The following is a 26,144-nucleotide window of genomic DNA, read 5'->3' on the forward strand; positions in this document are numbered from 1 at the left end:
GGGTGACAGGGTTTGCAGAGCTCTGCTGCCTTCAGCTCAAGCTAGAGCACATGGCAGTGGCACCTTCTCAGTCGCATCCTGCTTTAGTGCAGGCTGAGAGCTGCTGCTGTCCTCACATCCACCTCAGTGTCGCCACCATTTGGGAAAAGAGCTAAACCCCCCAGGTCCTGTGCAGAGAGCTCTGACCTGCCTTCCTGGGATTAAGCTGGACATGCTCCTCCACTTCTCCTGCCCAATAAAACTCCTCACAAAAAGGTCTTTGCTTGTCCATAATGGGGGCTTCTTTGTGCCTGAATCTGAAGAGTCTTTTTTTGACTCTTCAGAAATTATAAATTGTACAGATTGTTGCTATACAATGTCAAAAAGTGCACTGCACCCCAGCTGCATTTTGGACATTTCTCTATTTCTGACCCACCTATTGACAATCTGGGTTTGCTGGATTCCAAGAATCGTCCACAGGAAAGATCATCTCTGTTACTCACTTCCTGTTGGACGTTATGGTAGAAGAAACAAGTTTACCTACTGAGTCAGCTTTGAGCAGAGAAAGGGGAACAAGAGACTTGCTCTTGCAAAAAGGGCTGTGTTTTTCACAGCTCTGAAATCTCACTGTTAAATTACAAATACCCAGGCAGAAGGACAGCTGCTATGAGCATTCCAACGGGGATGACCTCTCATCCTCCTCCAGCTCTCCTTGTACTGGTTTTGGGATAAACCTGACTGAGCAATGCACCAATTCAGACAATTAAATAAGCAGAAAATTATGCCTCCAATAAGGTGAACCTTTTTCAGCTCCATGGGTCTCCCATCCCTCGCAGGAATCAGAAAAGGCACCTAGAGGGGTGTTTTTACACTCACCATGTTGTTATTCCTACCCTTTTACCTGAGCATCACTTCAGCTGGTTGCATCTCCCTCTGCTTTCCTGGAGATCGGAGAGTCTTCCATACTCCCATGGGAAGCCCATAGGAGCCAGCTGGGATGCTGAGGGCACACATACAGCTGAAGAGCCAGAGAGGCCCAGGCTCAGAGTTCTGTTTGGTCCTACTTTGGATTAAAACCCAGTCTTTGCTGCTCAGGGGCTCGGGTTTCTCCATCAGCAGTACTCAGAAGTCACCTCCCCAGCCTCCCTCCCACTGCTGGACTTACGTAATTTGCTGGGGAAGTTTTGGTAAAGGCACAAGGGTTGAGTCTTGCTGACATATTTTAAGCTCTTACAAAATGCACATCACATTGCTGGTAGATGGGGCAGAGGCAAAGTACTTCCAAAAATGCTTACAAACCATGTGTGGAGCAGCCAGCTCCAAATCTGTGAGTCAGCAGCAGGTCAGAATCCTGCTGTCACCACGTGCCCAGTACTCATCTTGGCCCTGTGCTCCCCCCAGTGCTCCAGAGCCAGTTATGCTTCCTTGGCCCTAAAACACCAGGACAGAAGTGATGTTGGGCTGAGCTCTCGGGACATGGTGCAGCATGGCTACTGCCCCAGGAATCTCATCCATGGGCAGCTCCATGTGCCCTCAGCAGTGAAACTCCGCACTGGGACAACACAGTGGGGGTGGGAAGGACCAAGGGTTTCCCAGGTGGTGCCTTGGGCTCTACTTCACCCCCCAACTGTGCCTGCAGGAACCGCTTAGCAATGATGAGACTGTTCTTTGCAGGGCACCAACGGCTCAGCCCAGCGCTCATCCTGGCGTTTTGCAACCTGAAATTTGACCCGATGAACCACCCAGCTGACAAAATCCACGGCTTTTCAAGTATGAAACGGAAGATCAAAACCCGAGTAGGCGAGGAGTGGCTGCCCGAGAGGAGCAGGGATGCACCCCATGGGAGCCCGCTATGTCAGAGGCAGCCTCAGCCCCACTTCCCCATCCCGGGGCTGATGATGCGGTGAGGCCACTTCCTGCCAGGTTTGTGACAGGGGCGGGGGAAAGGCAGAAGTACAGGCTGAAGGGAGCCAGAGAGGCCGAGCCGCGCCACAAGGGAGGACGGGGAGAGGGGCGAGACCCGCGACACGTGGATCCCACTCCCGCCACGCCATGTCCCTGGTGGAGACGATCCGGCTGTGGCAAGAAGGGGTGTGTGCAGCGGACAGGAGGGAGTGGGGTGCTGCCCTGGATGCTTTCACAGCCGTCCAGAACCCCCCTGCCAAAATCTGCTTTAACATCGGCTGCATCCAGCTTGTCCTGGGGAAGCTGGAGGAGGCGGAGCAGGTAAGGTACAGCCCCTAGGGCCGCTCATCCTCTCACCTCTGGGACTTGCCCAGATACATAGACATGGTGGGGAAGGAAGGGATTGAAAGGATCACGGTCTAAGGGATGGATTCGGGGCCTTTTAAATCTGCGAGGAAGGGGGACAGCCCTAGGCTGCCAAACCTATTCTGTCAGTGAATCAGAGATGAGGCAGCAGCAGTGATAACACAGCTCACTGTTCACTCTCCTCTCTCCAGGAGGTGACCATGCTGGCAGATGGCTTCAGCTCAAAAAAACCCAGAAGCCTGGTACAGGCTCTCCCCCGCCCAATGCTCAGTGCTGCAGGGAGACACAGCCCATAGAGCCCAGCTCAAGCCACTCAGCTAAGGCAGGACAGGTACAACTTGCTCTACACCCTCAGGTTTTTTAAGTCTTTTGCTCCACTCCTACCTCTGCAGGCATTCACCCGGAGCATCGGCTGCGACAAGCACCTGGCAGTGGCTTATTTCCAGCGGGGGACTGTGTTTTACCGGAGGCAGAAGTGAGTGGAAGAGTTTCAAGTTTCATTTTTGCCGCTTATAGAGATGCCAGCTATCATCTGAGGATGGCCCCAGGCAGGTTAGTGCCCCAGAGCCCAGACTGAAACCCCTCGAGGTCAAACAGGCTCCTACTCTTCAGCACTGCAGTCCTGTCTGAAACACTGCAAGGATAGAGGGGAGACCCGACTGAAGTCACCAAATCTGAGTACAGGCTTAGAGGCAGGCAGGTTGCCGTCACGAGCAGGTGACTCTCTCATCCTCTGCTCCACAGCCATGGAAAGGCCATTGAGGATTTCAAAGAGGCGCTGGCCCAGCTGCGAGGCAACCAACTCATCGACTACAAGATCCTGGGGCTGCACTACCGGCTCTTTGCCTGCGAGGTGAGACACACTTGGCCACCAGCTTTGATCCCAAAGGTCTGTTCCCCAGCATGAGAAATCTAAAGAGGAGACAGCCAGTCTTTGTACCTTGCAGAAACCAAGCAAGCAGGTGCAGTGCCACAGCCCCACTGTCCTTTCCTTTCCTCTTGGCAGCAGTCCGGCTGTTCCGAGAGCTCTTTCTCTTGCTCCCTCCAGCAGATTCTCTGCAACATTGCACTGGTGTACGCCACAATGGAGAACTGGGAGAAGGCTGAGGAGCACCTGACCCTGGCCATGAGCATGAAGAGCGAGCCCCAGCACAACAAGATAGACAGGGCGATGGAAGCCATCCTGGTATGGAGGAGCAAATCTCACAGCCCCACCAGGGAGAAGGAGGGAAATCCCACTGACAGCACATCCACCTTTTAGCAGGATTAAAATGCAGTGATATTGTAGTGGGACAAAGTGGGAAGAGCTTTGGGTCACTAGGGAGGCAGGAATGGGAAGATGGGATTCAATGGACTACACCACGGCTGGGATTGGGCTGTCATGATGGTGGCCTGGCTTTATGGAGCAGCCCCCAAGCCCAGAGCAGAAGGGACATTCATCAGGCCCTGCTCTCACCTCCAAAGTTTCCATAAGTTCTCTGTGCTACAGAAGCAGAAGTGCTGTGACCTGGTGGCCATTCCTGCAGGGAAGCTGTTCAGACCAAACGAGAAGCAAGTGGCTCAGCTGGAGAAGAAAGACTACTTAGGAAAAGCAATGGTAAGAAAGATCTATACCATTTATTCAGGCCAAGCCTGTGGGTGGAGAAGAGCTGTTGGCCACCTTCTCATTGCCCCTCTGAGCTGCTGTCTGCTGCCTGGTAGGCAGCCAGAGATAGGGAGCTGGTCTCTGCCTCAGGCATCTGCCAGACCTGGAGAGAGGGATGGCACAGAGGGATCTCGTGGGAAACGGAGTCTGCAAGAATACAGGAGCTAAAAGCACATTCCTGCTGAGCATGACCTATTTCTAATTTTTCTCCTTAGTGAGACATGAGGGATAGTCAGCAATGACCTGGAAAGATCCCACTGGAGCTTCAGCTCAAGCCAAGACATTTTCAGGGGTGGTGGAAGGGAGCTATTTGACACCCACAAACAACCTCCAGTTCTTCCACCTCTCTGTTTGAAAAGGGCTTTTCAGCTCAGATAAACAAGCAAGCTTTTCTCCTGTGAGTGTGCAAAATCCAGTCACTGGGATACCACCCCTGGCTCAGGTCCTGGGAGGCAACACTTGTCCAGAAAAGGAACCAGGCACTGGGGAATCAGACAGCCAGGCAGCACCTTGAGTGCCAGAAACATGCACAAAAAACTGTATCAGCTTTCTAAATTACATTTAAGGTCACCTGTTAGAGGTATGGGCTTGAGCTGGACACTTTGGCTCCCTTCAACATTTCTGATTAAAACAGAAACTTTTAGATTATAATGCCTCAAACCACAGGAGCAGCCAGGCTAAGAGCAGAAAACTTACCACAGTTGAGAGGGGAGCTTTGGTGCCAGAGGCACTCAGGCTGTAGTTCAAGGTGCTTAGCCTAAAATCATAGCTCCTCCTGAGATTAAAGCATCCTGAAGAGCTTGGCTTGGCCAACAGCAGAGGAGGAGGGTGGACATCAGTGGTCTGAGAGAGATCTACAGGCACCCAGTCACTATTTGTCTTTGGCTCTAGGTGGTGGCATCTGTGGTGGACAAGGACGATTTTTCAGGATTCGCTCCCCTACAGCCACAGGTAAGACTCAGTCAGTGAACAGCACGCTCAGTGCAGGATGACATGGGGGGGCTGTCATCCACAGCGGGGAGCAAACAGCACCCTTACCACCCTGAACTCTGTGCCACTGCTGTGGGGAGGAGGTGGGCACTGCTTCCACGGATCAGCTGCTCCTTCCAGCATCAGGAAGCTCATCCCAAACCCACCCACAGCTATGGCTGAGGTTAAGCTGGTTCTCTGCACGGGGAAGTAGTGAGCAGGGTGATGGCTCTCTGCAGGGAGCTGTCTCTGACCCTTCCTGAAGGATTCATTAGGGATTGTCTGCCTAGGGCTGAGTGGAGAAACAACGGCAGTTCTGCTCTCACTTTTCACCTCCTGCCCATTCCAGAACACCTTTGCATTTCCTGTGCCATTTTCCAGATGATGTAGTGGCATCTTCCCATTTCTAAACGTGGCAGGAGTTTTTCCAGGAGGTTTTTGGGAGGATATGGGGAAGCACAGCACCGTTGCACAAGATAAATTACAGCCTTCTCAGTGTAGACAGATGTTGCCAATCTCAATCCTCTGTGAACTGAAACTAAAATCAGGAATGCAAAAAGGATTGTGCTTCTGAAAACCAACAGTATGTTGAAGAATGTGGAAACTGTTCCTTAGAAGGAACAAAGCCAGTGATATTCCTCGTGGCACTTAAGGCACCTGCACGTGGAGGAAGGAACAGTGTTGGGGTGAGGGCAGACATGGTAAAAGGCTGCAGGACATTTCTGCAAAGCAAACAAAATTCTCTGGATTACTGGTATTTTCCTTTTTGTCTTCCTGTTGGCAGGCCTCTGGTCCTCCACCCAGGCCCAAGACCCCAGAAATTCTCAGGTAAGTTGGATAAAGGATGGAAAACCCACACAGCCAGGCACAATCCCATCCTGCACTCTTGCAGCCAAGCATCCAGCTGGCACCCAGAACTCATGGGGAATGTAGAAACATGGAGGCAGAGGTCTGCATTCTCCCTACAAGGTAAAACAACAGCATTGCCAACATTCCTGACCTGTCCACTGCTCCCACACCTAGGGCCCTCAGAGGGCAGCCACACCGGGTCATGTACGAGTTCATTCCCGAGACCGCTGAGGAGCTGCAGGTCCTGCCAGGAAACATTGTCTTTGTCCTGAAGAAAGAGAAGGACAATTGGGCTACAGTGATGTTCAATGGAAAGGTATACCAAGAGTGTGCTGGACAGACGGGGCAGACAGCAGATTACGGTTGAGGTTCTGCAGAGGCAGAGGCTTGCCAACAGTAATTAAGTAAGTTTCTGACTGAAGTCTCTTATATCCATCCTGGCTTAGGCCAAAGGGTTCAGTGAAGTTCACCCAACCTGCATAAACTAAAATTCAAGCCTCAGGAACCCTCCTGGATGCAGAGGAGGGTAAGGACACATCCAGTTGTGTCCTCCAGCGGTGGGTTGCCTTCTTATCAAGCAATCACTACTCACCTCTCCTCCCCCTACAGAAAGGGATCGTCCCTTGCAACTTCCTTGAGCCTGTGGAGCTCCACAATAAGCTGCATATCCAGGTGAGGAGGCCCAGGAGGAAATGGTGTCCTGGGGAGGGCAGATCTCCACATATTTACCCAACACCTGCCTCTCAGTAGGATCCATATATGTGACTCTCTCCCCCTCATGATGCTGGGGTTGGTTCCTCTGGCTCATGGTCACCTTATCATGACCTCAGAGATCTGCAAAATCCATGTGGGTGGCACCCTAGTGGTCGTTGGCAATGCTGGGGAGATAATAGATAGCAAAGTCACCCCTCCCTAGTTCAGGATCCTAAACAGACTTCGGGAAAATTGCAGGTTGGAGGGGATCTGCACAAGACAGCAGCACTCCAGCCCCTCAGTAAGGTGGGACTGACAGCACTCTTCTTCCCATGGCACAGGAGGAAACCCCTGTGGAAGCTGAGTTCTCTGAGTCACCCACCTCCACGGTGCCGGAGAAGCCACGGCGGCAGGCGCCAGGTCAGTGTGGGGAGCACAGGGTGACATCACCCACAGCAGGTTGAGATGCCGTGTTCTCACCCTTTGAGACCAGGGCTAGGGTTCATCTCCTTCTCAATCCTGCCCCATCTCCAGTCAAGGACTAGGAGACATTAGAGTAGGAGGCAGAGATTGCAACTGCAGTGCTGAGAATGGAGTAAAGTAGTGCCTGTGGGGTCCTTGAGGAAAGCAAGTCCCTCTGTGCTCTTAATTAGCACAATGAATCATGAGAAAAAGGGCCTGGAGATACAAATGGGGCAAGAACCAGCTTGGAGTAAAACATTCCTTATAGGCTTCTCCTTCAAGCAGGGCATCCATGATAGTTTCAGTGCTGCTGTGAGCTGAGCTAGGCTTGAAGGAGCTGTATGAACAGGATTCCTGGCTGGTGCTACCCAGTGTCCCACATCCCAAGCTCATGACTCCAGCAGAGCAGCATCATAGGAGTCCATGGGTACAGCTGACATAGAAGGATGTGGCTCATGGAATTAAGGACAAACACCACATGGACACAACAACCCCAATGACCGTCTTTATATGGCACCAAAAGCCGTCTCACATCTAATCAGTGGGACCACGCTCAACAGTGTAGCTTGGGCTCTTCTTGGAATGAGCACAGTTATGCCAAAGCACTGCCAAAATGTAAATCAGATCCTCATGAAGAGGCTTCCACAAAGCTGCATGGAATCACCCTGCCTGGAGGCTTGAGTTTAGCTTTACAGCCCCATTGAAGGACAGGGATTGCCTTAGGTTTTCAGGGTGGACCTAGGGAGATCAGAAGAACAAAGACACTAAAACCAGCAGCTACATGTTTATCTTTTTTGAATCCACCCATGAAAGACATCCCACTCCTCATGCTCCCATCCCTGCAAGAGGGAAGGCACAGAGCCAAACCCTCTGCTCTGTGGTTGTATCTAGATCTTACAGAAGAACCCCTGTGACAGATTCCATATCCATTTGAGGGACCACTGCTGGCTCCAGGGTTGGTTGGTGTTGCTGGAGATCATGATGGCCTGCAGGAGGTTTGGCTGTGTGTTTAGACAAAATTTATCCCATCCCACCTCCTGAGTCACCTTTTTCTTCCTTCCCAGACTACGTTCCTGCTACTGTGGTGCAGCCAAGAGACACAGCAAAGGTAACGTCCTGTGAGCGCAGACCCCGAGGTCCTGCTGGTCATACAAATCTGCATTTATCAGGAGACTTAGGGCTGCTTTTTGGGAGTTCTCCTCCAGGCCCCAGGTGAAGCCAGGGCTGTGACCAGAGCCACTGCGTGACTCTCATCTTAGTCAACCTGAAGCACTTGAGAAGGGAGAAATAGGAGAGAGCTTGGCTGGAACATGCTCCTGGTAGGGTCAGCACATCAGAAGGTAGCACTGGGAAGAGAGACGGGAAAATAGAGCAATTTCAACTAAAAAAAAGAATGAGAGGTTTGGAGGGTGGACACAGCTCTAATTTGACTACCCCAAAGCCACAATTTAGTGCCAAGTCCCTATTCTATTATTGAGCTCTCTCCTGGAGCAAGGCTGGGGCTGCCAACCAGCCAACGTCCAAGAACAGCTTGGGAAGCACGGTCTAACTCGGACAACCAGTTTCCACATCGCTGCGCTTGCCAAAGCCACACAAGGTGACATCCCATTTCCTGCCTGCAGGAGGCTGAACCAACTGTCTCCAGCCCCCATGTCCTCAAGGTGCATTACAAATTCACAGTTGCCCTGAGAGTCGATCGAAGCCTCTCCTACAGGGAGCTCCTGGAGCTGGTTTGCAAGAAGCTGGAGCTGCAGCCTGAGCACACAGAGTTGAGGTGAGGCACTGCCAGCCCCAGTGAGCCAGGGCTGTGTTTCAGGGCTCCTCACCTGCATCCTCTGCACACCAGGTACAAGCCTGTGGAGGGTCAGGACCTGGTGACTCTGAGGGCAGAGAATGTGGAGGTGGCCTGGAACCAGAGCAAGGACAACTGCTTGACAGTCTGGTGCAATGGCACAGAGGTAAGTGACAGCTACAAGGGAGCAGCCACCTTCTCTCCTGCCTGTTTTCCTTGCTACAAGCATGGGTTTGTGGCTTTCAAAAGAAGCCAGCAACCTCATGAAAGGCAGAAGAGCTAAGAGTGGAGAGCAGAAGCAGAGCTCATCTCTCTTGCCCTGGTACAGAGAAAGGAAACCAAGTGGTCATGTCCTCACCAGCTTGTTTCCTGCCTAGGGAGAGGGGTTTGCACCAGACAGCAAAGCAGAGGAGTCACCACAGGAGGCAACATTGGCGGAGATGGGAACAACCCACGTTGTAGCTCAGTACAGTTATGAAGCCACACAACCTGAAGACCTGGAGTTTGAGGCAGGAGACATGATCCTTGTTTTATCCAAAGGTAATTGTGCTCCTCCTGGGACAGGAGAGGGGAGGGACCCTCCAGCTCTGGTGAGAGGGAGGGTGGTATGGCAGCAGCAGAGTCCCTCCAGCTCTGCCATTCACATGGCCCTGTTACACACACTTCTTCCAACATATTTTCATCACTCCCATTTCCACCACGCCCCTCCTAAACATCTATGACAGGAGCTACACTTGGGCTGTGTTTAAGCTTATCGATCACAGTGGTTTCTCTCAAGGAGATAAATGGCCTCATTTTAGCTGCCACCCCCACAATGGGAGCAGGTTCTCAGTCCCATTCCTTCCACCTGGAACCTTCTTTCATCTACTTTTCTTGTTAAGGGTACAATCTTCCATTAGTTTGTCAATATTAGTCCTTAGTGTTTCTATGGGAATGAAGACTTGAATACAGACTTAATCTCAAGATCAATGAGGAATTCTATACACAGGGCATGTTCCCCGTCTCACTTGAACCTCTGAGTGAAATCAAGACATCACTAATAAGTTTTAAAGGCAAAAACCCCTTCTATTTTGCTATCTGTAGTTATGTCAATAATTTGTGGTGGCTGGCAGGCTTTGGCAGCAGTATACAATCAGTTCCCCATCTAACCTTTGACAGGTTAGATTTTGCACCACGCAATACTGATGACCCCCTCCACCCCAAAATCTTACCTTCCCCTTCACTGCTGAGCTAAATATTTCACAAGACAAAGCTGGTTCTTGCCTCATTTGGTTCCCCCACAGCAAAACTGCCAGAGCTGGCAGGCTTTAGTTAACCCTTTTAATGGGTGGCAGAGGTTTTGGGGGGTTGTTTTAGGGTTTTTATGTGAACATGGGAAACAACTGACAAAACACTTCAGATGTATCCTGCAGAGGACAGACCAAGGTCTCAGATAATTTCCTCACTCTCCACACTCCCTTTGTTTCCACTCAAGGCAGTTTCCAAGCCCCCTGGTCTATTCTGATCCAATTTCCCACCCCCATTTGATATTTCTTCTTACCTTACCACTTTGCTCTCTTCCTCATTCCTCCCTTTCTTCCACATTCCACTCCCTGCTGGGTCTAGCACAGCTCCAAGTTTTATCAGCAGAAGCACCATAAAACAGTGATCTCAGGCCTGTCTGCAGCACATTATGCTCCTGTACATTCCTAGGGTTATAAGAACTGTGTCAATCTTCCCTTCCAGTGAATGAAGACTGGTTTGAAGGCAAATGCAAGGGGAAGACGGGCATCTTCCCATCTGCATTTGTTCAACAGCCCAATACCGAAAACCCAGAGAAGTGATTTCAAAAGAGCCTGAAGTTGTGGAGAGAAATCAAGAATTCAACTGTTGCCATGATGTAGCCTGCATATTAATCCCTGCATCTCAAAACTCACTTTAAAGGTTATTGCTACTTGTATTAAAAGCTTTATATTTTCTCTTACCTTTTGTGTTGTTCTCTTAAACAGGATCTTGCTAAGAAGTTTCTAATTCCTGTTAGGAACACATTCATTCCTAAATCCTGTGCTTGCCAGGAGACTTGCCATGTTCCCCCATCCTTAAAAAAGCTTTTATGCAGACATGCCAGAAGCTGGGAACACCCACAAGAGGGTGGAACAACCTGCATTTACAGCCCTGCCAGCAGATCCTGAAGGGAAAGTGAGTTCAGGAAGCTACAGACCAGGAAAGCATTTGATTCCTTAAAACATTAGTGTCAACCTCAAGATCTTAGAAGACACTACATAGCCTCAACCTGCTCCAACTGACAATTCAAATTGACAGGGACTTTAAAACTCTCACCAGTAAAAGCAGACACATTTTCTTCAGGGTTGGGACCTCTTCTTCTGTTGGGACCTTTTTCCTGATCAGTCAGAAGATACAGTAACTTAGACACAGCCTGGAATCCCAGAGCTTTACTCCAAAGGTGCTAAGGGGGTAGGGGCTTCTCCACTCTGGATTCTATCACGCAAGTCCAGAAAACCCCACTGCCCCATTAACCTAAATATCACATTTATTTTTAAAGGAGCTTACTCTGGAGACAATAAACACCTGTAATGTCAAAACCAGAACATCCCTGGAGTTTCCTGTGACATACCTGGAAGCATGGAAACAGTGAACACCCTGGTCTGCAGGCAAGTCAGTGGCAGAAGGATCCGTGCCCTCCATCTGCACACTGCACATGCCGTACCAGGATGAGTCTGCAATGAGGGAGGAGTTTTGCAAGCAGCTCCCATCCTATACATTTAGTTCAGTATGTAAAACACACTACGCAGGCAGCACAAAACCACAACCAAATTATCTGTACCAAGCCCAAGCCAGAACCACTGTGATTTATTTAGGTCTCTTTCGAATTAAAAAAAAATAATAATAAAAAAAAAATCTTCGAACATTCTTCTGGCTTCTACAGAAAAGTAATGCATTTTTAAGGGCCTGAAGCCAAGTCACACAGGAAATAAATGCTACAACACAGACCTGGATGGAGAGAACATGGTTTAATTAAAGGCAAAGCTGATTTCGGCAGCTGCAGTTCTTGCACAGACAGACAGAAAACACAAAAAAAGCTTACAACACAAACCAGTTTCTGTTGGGGGCCCCTTCCCTTGCTCCTCCAGCTGCTGGAGGGCAGGCGGGGACAGATGCATTCCCGAGGCCGGGTGCTCATGCACAAGTGGAACGGTGCAGCTGGGACCTGGCACGGCCGGGAGTGAGATGGTGCTCCTGGTTAGCTCGTCTGGGGTGCAAGAGTCAGTGACGGTGCAAACACGGGAATGTCACAGCTGCCTGGGCGCACAGCTCGGACACACACCGGAAGGGCTGGAGGGGACACACAGGGTGGGCTAGATGACCACCAGGTGGGAACTTCACTTTTTGGACTTGTTAAAGGAAATACAGCTTTGAAATGCAACACAGAACAGTGATGTTGCTAAGGTGGAGCTCGTAGGGAGCTTCTCGTACCCCTGAGGGTATTGGGTCTCCTCCGCCTTCCCTTTTTGTATTCCCTGGGGCTGCCCAGACTCCAGCGTCACTTCGGCTCCTGCATGTGCTTTGTTCTGCAGCTGAATTCTAGCCCGGAGATCCTGAATCATCACACAAATCCCTACTGCTAAAAACAGCAAATGGACATTGAGTCTGTTTCTGTAACTTCCCTGGGAAATCTAACGAAAACGCTGTCCTTTTCTTTAACAAAACTTCCAGTCTTCCTTCCCCCTAATAAATAGCAAATAAAACTTTTTTTTCCTTTTCCCTTCTGCACCTTTTCATCTATGAACAGCACTGTGCTGTTTCCGTGTGTCCATGGTGCCTTGGATTTGTTTCTGGCACTGAAAGCCTGGGGCTGCAGCTGGGACAGGTTTCTGCAGAGCTGACCTGTGCCTCACCGGCTGTGCGGATGCCCCATGCTGTCTGGGCTGGCTGTCGGATTCACCCAGCCCTGCTGGACCCCTGATTATTTTCTGCCATGGTAATGAAACTACGAGCGTTCAGCAAAGATGGGAGGATGGAAAGAGAAAAAACAAAACCAAACCAAAACAAAACCAAAACAAAACAGAAAAAAAAAAGAAAAGAAAAAAAAATCCCATTGAAAGCTTTCTACCTACCTATTAAAATGAGTCAGGCTGTGAATGCACAGACTAGCCTGCCCTTTGTGGGGCTAGCCACTATGCTACAGTAAAATGTACAGGAATCACACATTAATTTAAAACCCCATAGCAGTTAACTTGCTTTTCAGCAGAGTGCTGCGATGCCCCATGTCACCCCTTATAGCTCAAACACCTACTGAGAGAAAGGCATTTCATGCTGGAGTCTCTAACCCACCCAAAGCCTCTGGGTGAAGCGGTGCCAAGTGCCAGACTCTCTTTCATGAAACTCCTTTGCTAGTCCAGGATACAGAGCCCCACCTCGTCACCACCCACTGTGACTGGAGCAGCAACTGGGGCTTTCATTGCTACACACTGACTATGAAGCACGTCTGTGTAGAGAATTCAGTGTGATCTTACTACTGAGATAGTCATAAAGATGTTTAGGAGTAATTTCAACTACATTCTCAGTCAGCGAAGCAATCATTAATGGATTCCTATTGTATCTCCTCAAAGAGAAGAAAAGGATTGAGAAGTTCTCATTGGCTTCTCCCATCTGCCCTTTACTCTCAGCTTTTACTTCCCTTGTGGCTGGGGACATGCACAATGGAGAAGGTGAGAGGCGGTGATACTGGGTTACTGAGTGAGCCAAACAGCAGTTCCTCTCTCCCTCCGAAGGGCCCGGGGGATGGGAGAGCTCCTGATGTTGTTTGCTTGCACTGCAGATGTTTTGTGCACACTCAGTGGGTTGGTGGAGCACTTACGCCCTCCTGACAGCAAGGAACAGAAGAGAGGGCTGCCACCTGCACAGGACTGTGTGTGCCAGTCCCACAGACCCAACATGCCATGGTTTATGGAGCCGTCGTTGTAAGGGTTGTCTCCTCTGTCTCAATGCGGCGGATTCATGGCGCCTTGTCCGCGCTGCTGCTTCTGCTTCTGCTGCATCAACAGCTGCTCCAGGGCCGAGGGGCCGGGGTGCATCATGGAACTGGACCAGATGGACTAAAAACAAACAGCCAACACTAGTACCTGCTTGCATTACGTAGCCCCTCTGCCACATGGGAAAGCAGACACCGTGTTCTGTATTCTCCCTCTTTATCACTCATACCTGGCTTATCAAGAAAGTTAACCAGGCTTCAAAGAAGGCCTTCTAAAAAGAGGCTTCCTGGAAGAAACTTATCCCGCTCCAGAACCCTCATTACCATAAAAATTCATCCCACATTAACTATTACTAATTTTAGACTAGTCAAAGCTAATGCTAGAATTTCTTCCAGTTCTGCCAGCCTGGGCTTGTTCCACAACATCTCAAAACCAGCAGGAACTGGACATCTTCCTGCAATGGTGACATCTCCCACACTGCCTGTATAAGTGAATCTGCAGGAAAAACTTTGGGCTTCTGGCACTGAACTCTGATGCTTCCAACAGGCTAATGCCCATCACTTGACTGTTCAGCCTGCAGAACCATCGCTGAGCACAGCCCCAGCCAAACCCACCTTCAGGCTCTCCATAAGCACAGCTGAGGAGTCCTCCATGGCAGGAGGGCCTTGGACTGCCCAGGTACCACTTGGAGCACTGGACTGGTGCCAGCTGCTCTCCGAAGAGGATGACGTTGTTGGGAGATAGTCCAGACCAAACCCTCCCATTGCTAAAATGGCAGAAAGACAAGTTCAAAGTGACATGGCAAAAACAGTGCAAAGCAAACATCAACCAGATGATGGTGTCTGACAGCTCCATGCTGACCTGGAACCCAGCACTTGCCTGGCTTATCTGTTTTCCAGCGGTCTGTGACTCTCCGGTCTCTGTTGTCTGGAGTCCCAATGGGTCCGAAGTTCGAGAAAGGAACAGAATTGTGGTTATGGGTTGGAGGGGAGCTTGGCAAGCTGCTGGGGTTGGAGGAGTGAGGAGACTGGCTGGCTGGTGTTGAATGATCTAGGGATTACAAGGGAAGAGGAAAAAAGGTCAGCAGAGACAGCAGGAGCCTCTCAGTTTTGAATTTCTTAGTGCTGCTGCAAATTCTGCCATCACCCAGTTTGCTGCAATGCTGAGGGTCAGCAGCTTTTATTCCCTCTATTACATGAGTGTAATGCAAATTCCTAAATTCTGAGTGAAAAATTTACAAGAACAGAATGACTGTGTTTAATACTTACCAGAAAAACAAAACTCAGGAAACCTCATAGGGGCTGGCTAGGCAAAACCAGTTTTCCCCACATCTCTTGAAGAACTTGTCTCAAACTAAAAGAATAACTGTCTCCAAGCTTGACAAACCAATCGAAAAATTAGGTAGGAACTTGAGGAGTTTGCCAGTTTACAACAAACAACTCCCAAGTCTCAGAATGTTTGACACTTATGGGAGTCTTAAAACAATTCAGACCAGAACCCAATAGTGAGCAAAAGAGGAAAGGGAGCATGAAGTAGGCTGTCCACAGGCAGAACAAAACCAATGAAGAGGTGAAAGGAGAGGGAGTTGAAGGCATGTGAGCCAAAAAATCCTGCTACAATAAAAGCACTTTACAACTCTCTCCATTTCACCCACAATGGCTTTTCCTGTTTGGTTGCAAAAGTCCCACCAAACATCTCATCCAGTGCAGATGTTATTTTAAATCCACTCATTTCTCAGATTCAACTAATTCCTCTCTCACACTCTTCTGGATTTTTAGTGAGAATTAAATTATGACATAATAGTTATGGTTTATGCCCTTAAGATAATTACTAACAAGCTGGTTTGCTTTAAGCACTGCTTAACAGTAAAAAAACAAATGCAACAAAACCCACTACACTGCTGTATTTTCCTCCACTCTTCCCTCATAGAGTTTCTTTTTCAAATATCAGCATTATGAAATCCAGTTCCTCCTGCTTTTTACAAAAAAAGCAGGACAAATATATGGATATCTTAGTTAAAGCACTATTCCCAAATGGCTGTCAGGAAACTGAGTTAAAGAGATTTCAGGATTTATCACCTCCTACAACATTTATCCTGCTCAACTACTTAAATTAAAATCCAGGTTCTTACACTATATTAACTACAGATTCCCCTTATATTTCTGAAGATATATAAAGAAAACAGAAACCTTCAGAGACTTTGTCAAGCAAGTTTGAGGGTTTTTTTAATTTTCAGTTACATATAACTTGCAGTTGGTTTAGAATTAACTCAAATCCTCTTAGATCACTAGTCACAAGAAATGCCGTACCAGGATTACCTGAGCTGGCTGGAAGGGATGGAGACCACGGAGTCCCTTCAAAGAGAGAATAGAGTGAAGTCTCCTGATGGGCAACTGAAGGGGTGACTTCTGTTTTTGTGCTGGTATTCATGTTTTTTCCATATACCTCATTGAACATGCTGTTGTTCGGATATCTTTCCTGAAAAAAACCCAAACAATATAAAAGCTTATCTGTCACATTTATTTCAAACACTGAGACTGTACAAAGGAAACAATTATTGTTCAAAATATTTCCTACTTCCTTTTTCACTTCCCAGCCCCATGTTCTTTGACTATTTAATTTAACATTAAGTCCATCACATTCTGAATCAGAACAGATTTCTCCTGGTTGGACTACAAAGTCTTCACAAAATCTTCAGATTCCTAGTACTGAGAAAAGTTGTATCAAGACCCTGCTAAATTCTCTGGAAGAGATCAGGTAATTAATTCCTCTGGAAATAAAAACCTACCCCCCACAGCACCCTGAGATGCACATTTTCAGTCAATTTCAGGACTTCACTGAGAGCAAAGAGCCCATGAACTCAGCAAGATTCAAGAGTACATCTGCAGAGATATAGCTAAGATGAATTTGGGAAGAAAACTAAAAAGGGCAAATATTAAGGTTGATACAGAGTGAAATGACATATCCCTTTTTTTCAGGTAGATTTCTTTCAGATTTCCCACTGGATTAACCACAGGCTGAAACAGCAAAAGGTTTTGGACTCTGGTTCTCACTCACCTGATTTAGAGAAAAGCCACTGAGGGACAGGAAAGATGACGACTGACACATCAATTCTGATGGTTTTTCCAGCAGGGACTTCTTCAGAAACCAAAAAGGGGAAAAGCACAGTTAGTGCTCAGTGTAGGGACCAGGAGGAAAGTGTGTAATCAGAAACTGCCAAAGTGGTTTTGGTCACATTTACAACTGGTCTTGCATTTTAGCTCCAGCACCTTGGAGGACAGGGGAGGCAAGCTAACAAGTGCAAAAAACCAGCAGTTTTCCTACAACCTGTAATTAATAATCTACAAATCAACAAACATGACAGCTGAGAGTCTCAGACAAACCCCACTGCCAGAAAAGGTTTTCAAATGCAAAGTCTAATACTCTGATACATCTAATGGGGAGACTCCTGCCAAAGACACCTTATGGTTGTGTAAAACCTTGTGCAAGTGAGAAACCCTCGTACAAGTGAGACAGGATCCCTCCCAGTGACACAAGGACTCCTTCAGACAAGATTAGACTCTTGTATGTGGCTATTGACAGAGTATTTTTGCAGTTCTGAGAGCATCCCCTGTTGCAGAGACACTCTTAGACAGCGAGAGCAGCTAAGTGCTTTTTAAATTAGGTTTAGTAGTCCAAGTGTCATATAGTCCTCTCTCATTTCCATTACAAATTACTTGTAGAGAGGAAGGAAAAAAACCCAACCCAAATGTTTAAAAGAAAGGTTCGAAAACTCCCCTGGCCTTTTTACTTCCATGTAAAGGTATTATGGACCATGACCTTTTTTCCATCATCATGCCACCTTCCTCTCACACAGTTGTTATTTCCAGCATATTTCTTGTCTTTTTGTTTGGTTCTTACTATGATTAAGGAGTGAAAAACTGTGTCTTTGAAATGAGCCTATTCAGAGAAAAAATAGCTAAGTTATCACTGATAGAAACCAAAGTAAAATTACCAAGCTTGGCTGGCAGACAATGAACATCACCAAATCTAGGATCTGGATCACCAAGCCACAGATTTAGTAAAACCACAAGTAAAAATGTGTGTGAACCAAAATAAAGCTGTAGTGTTGTTACAAATAAACCCCCTCCTGCACTCTCACCAGCTCACCATATCAGACGTTTTTAAATTTATTATTCAAACCACAAAAACCAGAACTAGCATCCCTGTCTTTAACACAGTCACAGTACCTGGAATGTTTTTGCTTTCATCCTATAAACTTAAGACAAACAGCCTCATTTTCTTGGCAAGCGGCCCCTAGCTTGCTAGATTTTCAAAGTGACAGCTCATTACTTTGAAAGTACGTTTTAAAAGACAGACAAAATTCCCACTCTGTATATCCACATGGCTTGCACAGCGAAGGATTTCCTTCCATTTGTCAGCAGACACAACAGCAGGAGCTTCAAAGGAAGCTGCTAAAGCAGCAGCTATTAGTTTCTTGGCAAAGTTATCTAATGAGACAGAAATGGGTGTCTGTTTTGTGACCGGCTCCTTGGGATGGCAGGCAAAATAACTGAGGAAGATACTTAATCAGAGATTCTGAGTAGTCACAAATAATTCTTTGCTACAGCTACTAATCTGAATGAGTATGATTTAATGAATATGCTTGTAGCCATAGTGGAAAGGCATGCTGCACTTTCAGAGGCAATTTAAAAATTCAACAGCTCTGAGACTCCCCAGCTAGTAAACTAGAAAAGTTTTAATACAAAAAAATGTAGGGGAAAAAACCCCTCTGTTAAAAATGACAGTATTTCTGTAAGTGTCATTGTGTGTTCATGCAGTTAATTGCTATTTTCTTCCAAAGCCATCTTTCTCTTTTTTCAATCTCTTCTGCATTGAACAGGGCAGCATCCTCCTGCCTCTATGGAATTTTTATATGCAGAATATAATCACAGAATCATATCATAGAATTGCAGAATGACTTAGACTGGAAGGGACCTTAAAACTCATCTCATTCCACCCCACTGCCCAGGGACACCTTCAACTATCCCAGGTTGCTCCAAACCCCATCCAACCTGGCCTTGGACATATGCAGGGATGGCGCAGCCACAGCTTCTCCCCAGCCTCACGGGGAAGAATTTCTTCCTAGTATCTCATCTAAACCTATTCTCTGTCAGTTTGAAGCCATTCCCCCTTGTCCTGATGACTCCCCACAGCCCCATTAGTGCCCCCCCTGCCCTTTATTACTAAACCCATACAACTGCAGAAGAGCAAGTGCATTAAATGATGTATCGTGATGCATCAACACCTCTCCTGTGGACTGTGCTTACAAAAACCCCACATTTATTCTGATTTCAGAACAAATTAGCAAGCCTGGATTCAGCCCAAAAGCTGTAGTTTTCACTCTTGTGAAAACTAGCTAGAAGGTGAGGCAGGGAAGTGGACAGGAAGGATGGGGGAGAGAAAGGAATCTCACATTTCTTATAATTTCACAGAAGAAAGAGATGCCAGTTAAGAGTGAGAAGTAGCAGTATTACATCAAATACATACAAAGAGGCTTCGTCCAGGAAGAGAGGCGAGAGGCCCCAGCAGAGCTGGGTAAAGATCAGGAGGATTAGAGAAAATCAGCTCTTCCTCCTCCTCCAAGGCAGCCAGACTCTTTAACAGGTCCGGAGGAAGCAGAGGGGAGCTCTTGGGGTCCTAGTGACAGAAATGAGCACAGTGAGACAACAGAAGGCAGAAAGAACAGCCAGAGCAGGAGAGAGAACAGCAAGAGGAAGGCAGAAAGGCAACATGCAGAGGGCGAGGTGAGAATGGTGCTGAGGCACACACTGAGGGAACTCTGAGCAGAAACAACCACCAGCCATGCGGCCAAATGCGCACGGGGACAGGATCACGCAAAAGAGTGACAGCAGGGAGCTTTAATTAGTGGAGTGTGTGCCTCCCCTTGCATCCATGCCACAACTGAACCGGCTTCCACGTACAAGGACACCAAACAAAATCTTATAGTCACTCTTCTACAGCTGACCTGTGAATAATTTAGGTTTCAAGTAGAACTATATTTACATCATCTTTTTTCTGCTTGTGGAGTTTAAATCCCATGAGACTTATTTCCACTGGTGACAGCTGCTATGCCAACACACAGCTGACTAGCCCCCTGGGCCAGTAAAATCTGCTCAGTGCTAGTCAGACTGGACATCTTTACTTTACTGAGGAATGCTTAAAGTACAAGGATCACAGGCATAGCTTCTCTCTCTAGCACAATGTGCTGGCATCTTGGCAAGGTTTCCCTTTAAGGAATGAGGACAAGGTTTTGACCCTGTCTCCATCTAAAAACCACAACTTGACATCGGGGTAGGGGCAGACTCCTGTACATTGTCTGGCTTTTCTCTCGGAAGGATGAGCCAAGTAAGATCAGCTGACCTTCTCCATGTCCTGAGTGCATTTACAGAGGCACACCCAACCAAAGGTTTAAAAGGCCTCTGTTTAGGCCTCCTTATAAACATCACCAAAAGCACTCACAGATGACTCCAGGGCTGTTAATAAATAACAGAGATCGCTGGGTTTATAAACAGCAACGTGAAGCACGATTACATAAACAGAAGTAAAGTATTCCATTACAGCAGCTGGGAGCTAAGGAAGCCATTTAGCTCTCTGAGTGTGGTGGGATTTTCAGGAAAAACAAACAAAAAAACTCAACACAAGACTGCTGCTACCATCCTTGATTGCTCAACCTATTGCAGCCTCAGCCATTCAATTCACTCCAGCAGTGTTAGGAATTCACCTAAAGTGTAATAATTTAACTGCAATTGTTTGGGTGGCTTTTATGGTTTTCATCAGTTGCCAGACAAGAATCTTCCCCAAAACTATCAGCTGCCATGTTTCTTGACCTGGCAGACACAGTGCAGAGATGGATGTCACACCCACACTGAACAAGACTTACATCTACTTGAAACCAAATCTTCAAGAGACTGATCCTACACACAGCTTACAAAAATAGGGAATTCATTACTTTGTGCTGGAACCCCAGGTACTGACACTCAGGTCTCTTCTAAAAAAGTTCACACTGACCTACTTGGGACCACAGGGCATTCCCGAAACAGGGAAATGCCAAGAGTTTCCAGGAATACCAGAGCCTTACTCTTCCCCACTTGTAGCATGGATCTTACCTCAAAGGTCATCCTGGAGACAGCATCTTGCTCGGAGTGGAAGACTCCCTGCCGCTTCCCCCTGCGGTCCATGTTCGACTGCTGGGTCATCACCCTGTTGTCAGTCATGCCATAGGAAGAGTCCCAGTAATATTCTGGCACCTTGACTTCTGAGGGGTTCTGGTTATATGGCTCCATTGGGAAAGGCTTCATTTTTTTCTCCAGAGGTTGCTGTTGCATCACAGGAGGCTGTAATGACTGTTCAAAGAGTTTGAGAGGGTCCTGGGCCTGCAGGTAATAGGGCTGCTTTACAGACATGATCTTCCCCAGGGAGCCTTGGACTTGAGGGGGGTTCCAGAGCTGCTTGGACGAGTCTGTCTGTGGATACTGAGGCAGAGACACAGGATTTCACCAGCAGGGAGGAACAATTCATATTACCTGAATGCCTAACTCCATCCAAGCAGTCAGCCTGGCTCATGCATGATAGCAAATCAGAATGTTTGTAGAATGTCTGTGTTATTCATCAAAAGCCATTTCCATAGGCATCGAATGCTCTCTAGTCAAGCTTTAAACCAACAGCCAAGTATAACCCTTACTCTACCCAGTACCTTTGAACCCAAAAGCCTACAAACTCAACCTTTAGTAAGGTACTGAGCCAGCATTTTGCTGCCCAGAACACAAGCAGGGTCTCACCATCGGGTCCAGATTTGCCAGAAGGGAGATTTTCTCCAGAACAAGGTGAGCAAAGGAACTAAGAGCTGTAAGGGAACTGACACTGCAACCAGTTAACCAAAAGGAGAGCGCAGGTGAAAGTTCACACTCAGTCCTCATCACTCACACAAGGAAACTAGAAAGGTCTGAGACAGACATACCACGTCCATACCTTGTCTGTATCAGAAACACACAGCAAATAGGTGACAGAAAACAGATTCCATTCCAGTACATACCTTCCTTTCAGTTACAGCATCATATGTTCACACCCACCAAACTTCAGCTCATTTTCAAATTTGCCCAGAAGTTCACAATCAAAAAATGCTTTAATGACAATTTTGAAAGGTAATCCGGGAAGATAAGTCTTGAATGTTGCCATTTATTTTTAAATAAAGCCCAGCATGTAGCACAGACCAAGTTTACCTGCTGGAATCCGGAGTGGTGTGGCGGGCTCTTCCCCAGGCCCTGGACAGCTTTCGTGGGGGACTGCTGCTGCTGCTGCTGGGCCAGAGCTTGGACCTGTAACTGGCTTGCGGACTGTGCTGTTGCCTGAGCTGGTAAAGATGAGAGGGGTTGCTGGGAAGGAGGTGGTGTTTGCTGAGGTCCCTGGGTCATTGGCCCTGGTCCAGAGGGCCGTTGCTGGCTGTAAGGAATGTGGGACTGTTTCCCACCTTGCACCTGGTTTCCTGCAGGCGAGTGAGCTGTGGGCTGGAGGAAGGTTCCTGGGACAGAAACACCACCTGGGAAGGTGTACCCCGTGCTCATGGAGAAAGCCACAGGAGGGGGGACAACATAGGCTGGAGGAGGAAATCCTGGAAAAGATGAAAAATGCACCTTTAAACACAATTTGGCAGAGCACACAACTCCCTCCATAAAACTTTCAGTGGGGGGTCCTCTTCCTATGCTGCTCATTTAAGAAAGGAGGCACTAATCTGCACACATGCACTACAGTGTCCTTCCTCACCTTGGCATGAGCATGGCTGTGATCACACAAGGATTCCAAGTTTGTTTTGGAGTTTTCTTGCCATATTCCAGGCACTGATGGCAGTTAGCCACGGCAGTATCTGAGGGTCATGTTTCCACATCCCTGTGCTCCCTGCCCTCCAATCTCCCTGCTTTTTTTGATCCCCATTGCCTTTTTCTTTCATTGCTCTTGGTTTTTGATGCTTTACCCCCAAAAGTTTCCTCCCCTTCAAATAAATACATTTTCAGGGACTAAACTTCTCCAGAAACAAAGAGAAGCAATCGATACAGTGAGTGCACTGCCTCCTCTCAGAGCAGCAGTCTCTGGATCAATTTAGAGAGGGGCAGATGGTAACCAAACAAACCCTCATATCCGTAAGATCAATTCCTTCCCAGCAGTTCACACTGAAAAGCCAGGTTTGGAAGGCAAGCTTTAATTCTGTGTCTCACAGGCCAAATTTTATGCTGACTTTGGGGCACGGAACATGCCCATCTGTCTTATATTGAGGAGCTCCATGTAACAGGTGCAGGGAAGATACAGCTTCCAGTTATTCCATGAACAAACATGGATAGCTAGGTATGACAGGCAGACTCCACAGCAAAATGGGACACACAACGTAGCAACAGTAGCAAGTAAGACCACACAAATTACAGCTTCAAACACCAGCACCACTACAAAAGAAAGTGAGTTTTAAAGCAAGCAGTGTGATTGATCTTTTGCAATGGAGTCTGAAGCACGGGGAATGTTTCAGAAGTAGTGCTAGCAGAAAGCTTTGTCGTGTTCAGACTAACTACAGGAAGAGCCTAGCGTGAAGTTCCTTGATCTAACACCCACTAAATCAGAGGGCAGGTGACAGATTTCATGACAAACCTCAATTCCAAAGTGTAAGGAATCTTATTTATCTTGTTTCAGTTCTGCTATGCCCCTTTTTGCTACTTGACAAGATGTTCAACCGGAAAATCCATGTTCATTAACAGAGCCCCTACCTTCCAGAGGCTGTACCAACCACTATTACAGGATTTCTTTCAGTCAACAATAAATGGCACTTCGAAAGAATGATGCAAATTACCTGGCCGGCTAGGAAGGGGAGGGAAGGCTCCTGGGTGATGAATAGGGATGAACTGGGAACTGCTGGCCTGACTTGGAGTCTGAGTTACAGGTGTTTTCCTGGCTTCAGATACCGGAGTCTTCCTCATCTCCGTCTGGGATTTCACCTGATGCAAAAGAAAGTACAAAGACATTAAAACACTTTTCCTAAATTTCCACATTAACCATATCATGTCTCAAGTCAAAATTTAAACTCTCAGATTGAGCGATTATTTTTTTTCCACTAAGTGATTGAGAGAAGTTTGGTACACAGAGCCCTCCTCACTGACCTCCGGCAGATTACCCTGCATGTCCTCAGGCACTTCTTGCCTCACAAAAGCACTCAAGGGTTTTTACTCAGAAGATGCAAGGGGCTCCTTCTCTAGCATGAGAGTGAGAAGCAGACATAGTATCTCACACCATCCAAGGAACTTACCACGCTGCTCACCTGCAGTGTTTAAAAACAGAAAGTGCAGATGCTACTATGCTTCTCCTAGGGCACTGCTTCAACCTAAGTCATGCTACTTACCTGCAGCACCTTAAAAAACAAACACTGCCACATTCTTCCTGGGGAGTTCTCTCAGCCTAATCCATACGGTGATGTATATGCACAGACTCCTCCACACTATGGAATTCTTTTGACCCAGAGCATACAAGACAAACAGCAGAAGTGCTTCACCTCATTCAGTTTACTGTGTAACTGCGGGGTGTTCTGTTAAAAGAGCTGCACCAGTTAAAGGCAGAGAGAAGAATGTAATGTAATGTTTACCTTATTCTGAGTCTCCCGCGGTCTGGGTCTTCCTGGGGAGGAAGACAGAGGGGAAGACTACTTTCCCTTTCTGTTCAGCTCGGCAGAACTGCCTGGAATGCAAGATGGAGCAGGCAGGAAAAAGACAGCAAGCAAGGAACCTGGGCAATACAGAAAGGGCCCAGGAGCAGACCTGACACCAAGCCTCAAAGGTGAGTGAAAGAAAGGGTTGTATCAGGGATCAAATTAAAAAAAATCCAAACCAAACAATACCAATAAACCCCACACCATAACTGTGAGGGGGTTATTTAGACATTTAGCGCTGCTGAGTTAGTGCTGCTGAAAGGAGATACAGGACACTTGTTTTCTGCCAAATTACAGCAGTAAAGGGATAGATGCATTTAAATCCTTTCTTTAATTCTTTTTCAGATTGAATTTCCCCATTTAGAAACTATGGGAGTGTAGGGTTCTTTCTGCATTTGTAAATTTGGGAGGTATGGGTGGATTTTTCATTTCCCAATAGAAAAAGTCTGGAGGGAACTCAACCTCAAGGTTCTGGCTGATGCTAAACACACCACAAACAATGCAGGCCCTTGCTCATGCCACATCTCTTCACCCTCCATCACATTCAGCATATTTAACTTACATTATGCTGTCCCTTTTCCTTCCACAATAAGCTGAAGATTTTTATAACCCATATCAAGCATTTTTTTACGGAAATGCTGGAGAATTCAAAGACACTCTTCCTGCCATGGCATTTTAAACCTCGAGCTCTATCCATTAAAAACTCAAGTATGCTATAACACATTTCCAGAGGATGGCTTCCAAAAAGCCCCCTGCATGATTAACTGTTAGCTTTATAAAAACCTTAATCACTAAAATTGATTAATCAAGACAAATTTCAGTTCCTTCCTTGCTTCTATTTGATATCATCTCAGAAGTGTCAACGCTACCAAATATATACCCCCACAATAGCCCTAAGTGTTCCTACACAGTGTTTGAGAGAGGCACCATTTTATCACAGGGACCTCTTAAGAGTACACTTGAAGTGAGTCTGCATTGAACTTCCTTGGCTCCTAACATTATCTTCTCTAGAGAGCAGATATTCAACCCACATCACATCCTGCCTGAGCATGCAAGTTTCCCATGTATCTGCAAAGCAGGATAGATCACTTCTGTACCACATTCTTCACATTTTTGCCAAATAGGAACTGCAGCATTTAAGCTTTTGAAGGCAATGAACTATGCAGGAAATAAAGCGTGAAATTGCCAGGAGTGCAAAAGCAGAACACAGACAGTCCACCAACTGGAATGAAACCCACACTGGTTTCTCAGTGCAGGGGGAAGCAAACCCTCCCTCAATTCTGGAGCAGGTCTGGATAAACAAGTCCACCAAATTATACAAAACAAAAGCTATTTCAGTGGACTTGTTGCCCTAAATACAGCTGATGGAGTTAAAGAGCCAACATTAATTTCTATTCAAGAAGAGACAAACAATAACAAACAACATCAGAGCAGATTCCACCACAGCTGGGTTTGTTGTAGCTTAAGACTAAACCAAGCAAATTTCTGATAAATAAGCTGTCATCCCTATCCAGAAAGCTACACATAGTCCTCAGATCTGGTAGGTTTTTATCTACCTGAAATCCTTATTTTGCAAGACGGGCACAAAGATCAAAACTAGGAGTTATGCTCAGACCCACAACAACATTCCAGATGCATTTGACAAATAAAGAAGAAACTTGCTATTCTAACTCACCTACACTGGTTTTCAGAGAGCAGAATCGTGTTCCACGACTCACAAACAGTTGCCCCCTGGTTTCTGTAGCCTTTACAGAAACCATCTGTACCCCAAGGCATGGCTCCCCTGCACAA

General features: G+C 47.1%; 2 protein-coding genes across 7 annotated transcripts in view; one reads left to right on the forward strand and one right to left on the reverse strand.

Annotated features, from left to right (window-relative positions):
* The first annotated feature begins 1,951 nt into the window (after positions 1-1,951).
* Positions 1,952-11,232, forward strand: NCF2 (neutrophil cytosolic factor 2). Of its 3 annotated transcripts, XR_010722411.1 has the most exons (16): positions 1,952-2,205; positions 2,643-2,725; positions 2,995-3,103; positions 3,299-3,436; positions 3,740-3,847; positions 4,787-4,846; positions 5,649-5,692; positions 5,888-6,029; positions 6,323-6,385; positions 6,748-6,826; positions 7,933-7,976; positions 8,491-8,642; positions 8,715-8,826; positions 9,038-9,200; positions 10,386-10,583; positions 11,203-11,232. XR_010722411.1 is itself a non-coding variant. In XM_066192225.1 (15 exons), the coding sequence occupies exons 1-15, from the start codon at positions 2,032-2,034 to the stop codon at positions 10,481-10,483; spliced, it is 1,569 nt and encodes a 522-aa protein (XP_066048322.1). In that variant the 5' UTR covers positions 1,952-2,031; the 3' UTR covers positions 10,484-10,623. The 3 variants fall into 3 exon arrangements, 2 of the variants coding, with proteins under 2 accessions (XP_066048322.1, XP_066048323.1); XM_066192225.1 differs by lacking the exon at positions 11,203-11,232 and having other exon boundaries at positions 10,386-10,623; XM_066192226.1 differs by lacking the exon at positions 11,203-11,232 and having other exon boundaries at positions 3,302-3,436; positions 10,386-10,623.
* Positions 11,233-11,656: 424 nt separating this feature from the next.
* SMG7 (SMG7 nonsense mediated mRNA decay factor) overlaps positions 11,657-26,144 on the reverse strand; it is a 51,176-nt gene continuing 36,688 nt past the window's right edge. For 2 of the 4 annotated variants that reach the window (XM_066192228.1, XM_066192227.1), the window contains exons 15-23: positions 23,505-23,649; positions 21,895-22,283; positions 20,782-21,147; positions 19,163-19,312; positions 16,691-16,771; positions 15,952-16,111; positions 14,513-14,683; positions 14,248-14,399; positions 11,657-13,756 (exon numbers count right to left, since the gene is read on the reverse strand). In XM_066192228.1, the coding sequence (XP_066048325.1) occupies positions 13,643-13,756; positions 14,248-14,399; positions 14,513-14,683; positions 15,952-16,111; positions 16,691-16,771; positions 19,163-19,312; positions 20,782-21,147; positions 21,895-22,283; positions 23,505-23,649 (1,728 nt within the window). In that variant the 3' untranslated portion in view covers positions 11,657-13,642. The remainder of the gene's footprint in view (positions 13,757-14,247; positions 14,400-14,512; positions 14,684-15,951; positions 16,112-16,690; positions 16,772-19,162; positions 19,313-20,781; positions 21,148-21,894; positions 22,284-23,504; positions 23,650-26,144) is intronic. The other 2 variants (XM_066192229.1, XM_066192230.1) reach the window with 2 other exon arrangements.

Source organism: Chamaea fasciata, unplaced genomic scaffold, assembly GCF_029207755.1.
Source record: "Chamaea fasciata isolate MVZ Bird 193981 ecotype frontalis unplaced genomic scaffold, bChaFas1.0.hap1 SCAF_10, whole genome shotgun sequence".
Lineage (NCBI taxonomy): Eukaryota > Metazoa > Chordata > Aves > Passeriformes > Sylviidae > Chamaea > Chamaea fasciata.

Excerpts from the sequence above, each read along its gene's own strand:
- NCF2 (XM_066192225.1), top strand. The coding sequence starts at position 2,032 with ATGTCCCTGGTGGAGACGATCCGGCTGTGGCAAGAAGGGGTGTGTGCA. Across the intron at positions 6,030-6,322 it reads CAGTGATGTTCAATGGAAAG|AAAGGGATCGTCCCTTGCAA; the intron begins GTATACCAAGAG and ends CTCCCCCTACAG. Across the intron at positions 8,643-8,714 it reads CCTGAGCACACAGAGTTGAG|GTACAAGCCTGTGGAGGGTC; the intron begins GTGAGGCACTGC and ends TCTGCACACCAG.